We start from the raw sequence: 809 nt of genomic DNA, 5'->3' as shown, positions 1-809 counted from the left end.
TGACAACACTAGTGCAAACTGTGAGATATAAACTCGCAACTGCGTGGAAAAAACGTCTGAATTGTGAGATAAAAAGACACAATTGCCAGAAACAGGCTTCCGTTTGAGACTTTATAATATGTCGCCAGTCTCCACAATGCAGCACTGAGGATATTGTGTGCATTTGTTAGTCAAAGCAGACGTACCTGATGAGCTTACAGTCTTTACAGGTGAGATGCAGCTGCGTCAGATCCCGACACTCCACACTTTCAATCAGCTGCAGAGGAACCTGCACACATTCACAGGAAACGGTGTCTTTAGGCCTTGAGGAGGAACAATTATTCTAATTAGAGCTAATTAGACTCTAAACTCTAATTAGAGTTATTTTAGTGTCACTGAGATACTAGTATAGTTTATTAGTTTTTATATTTTTTCATGTTAATTTTGTGTCATTTTTAGCACTCTAATAACAGTTTTTATTCATTTTATATTTCAGTTTTTAAATTATTTAAAAAAAAATTAAGTAACACTAAATTAAAAACTGAAATGTTTTCTTTGCATTTTAAAAATCTTTTTTTTTAAATGCAGTATTTAATTTTTTAGCGATTTGTTTTTGTTCAAGTAACACAAACGTTTCTTATCGTTTTAGTTTCCGTTTCAAATGTATCGATTTGAATTTGCTGTCCTTCTAAAATAGCATTCGCTCGCATTCAATTTCAACATTTGTGCTCAACAGAAGAAAGAAAGTCTACGTGAGGGTGAGTAGATGATGACAGAACTTTCCATTTTGGGTCCTTTTAAAGCATTAAATGCATTTATTAGTAATAGAC

At 33.1% G+C, this 809-nt stretch overlaps 1 protein-coding gene across 1 annotated transcript in view; it reads right to left on the bottom strand.

Moving 5' to 3' along the window:
* LOC107563440 (myotubularin-related protein 3-like) overlaps positions 1-809 on the bottom strand; it is a 17,054-nt gene that overhangs the window by 13,149 nt on the left and 3,096 nt on the right. The window contains exon 4 of the mRNA XM_016248317.1: positions 186-268. Coding sequence (XP_016103803.1) covers positions 186-268 — 83 coding nt within the window. The remainder of the gene's footprint in view (positions 1-185; positions 269-809) is intronic.

The sequence above is a fragment of the Sinocyclocheilus grahami genome, unplaced genomic scaffold, assembly GCF_001515645.1.
Source record: "Sinocyclocheilus grahami isolate Dianchi unplaced genomic scaffold, SAMN03320097.WGS_v1.1 scaffold875.1, whole genome shotgun sequence".
Taxonomy (NCBI): Eukaryota; Metazoa; Chordata; class Actinopteri; order Cypriniformes; family Cyprinidae; genus Sinocyclocheilus; species Sinocyclocheilus grahami.
The sequence above is the reverse complement of the archived record's forward strand: the minus strand, read 5'-3'. Positions and strand labels throughout refer to the sequence as shown.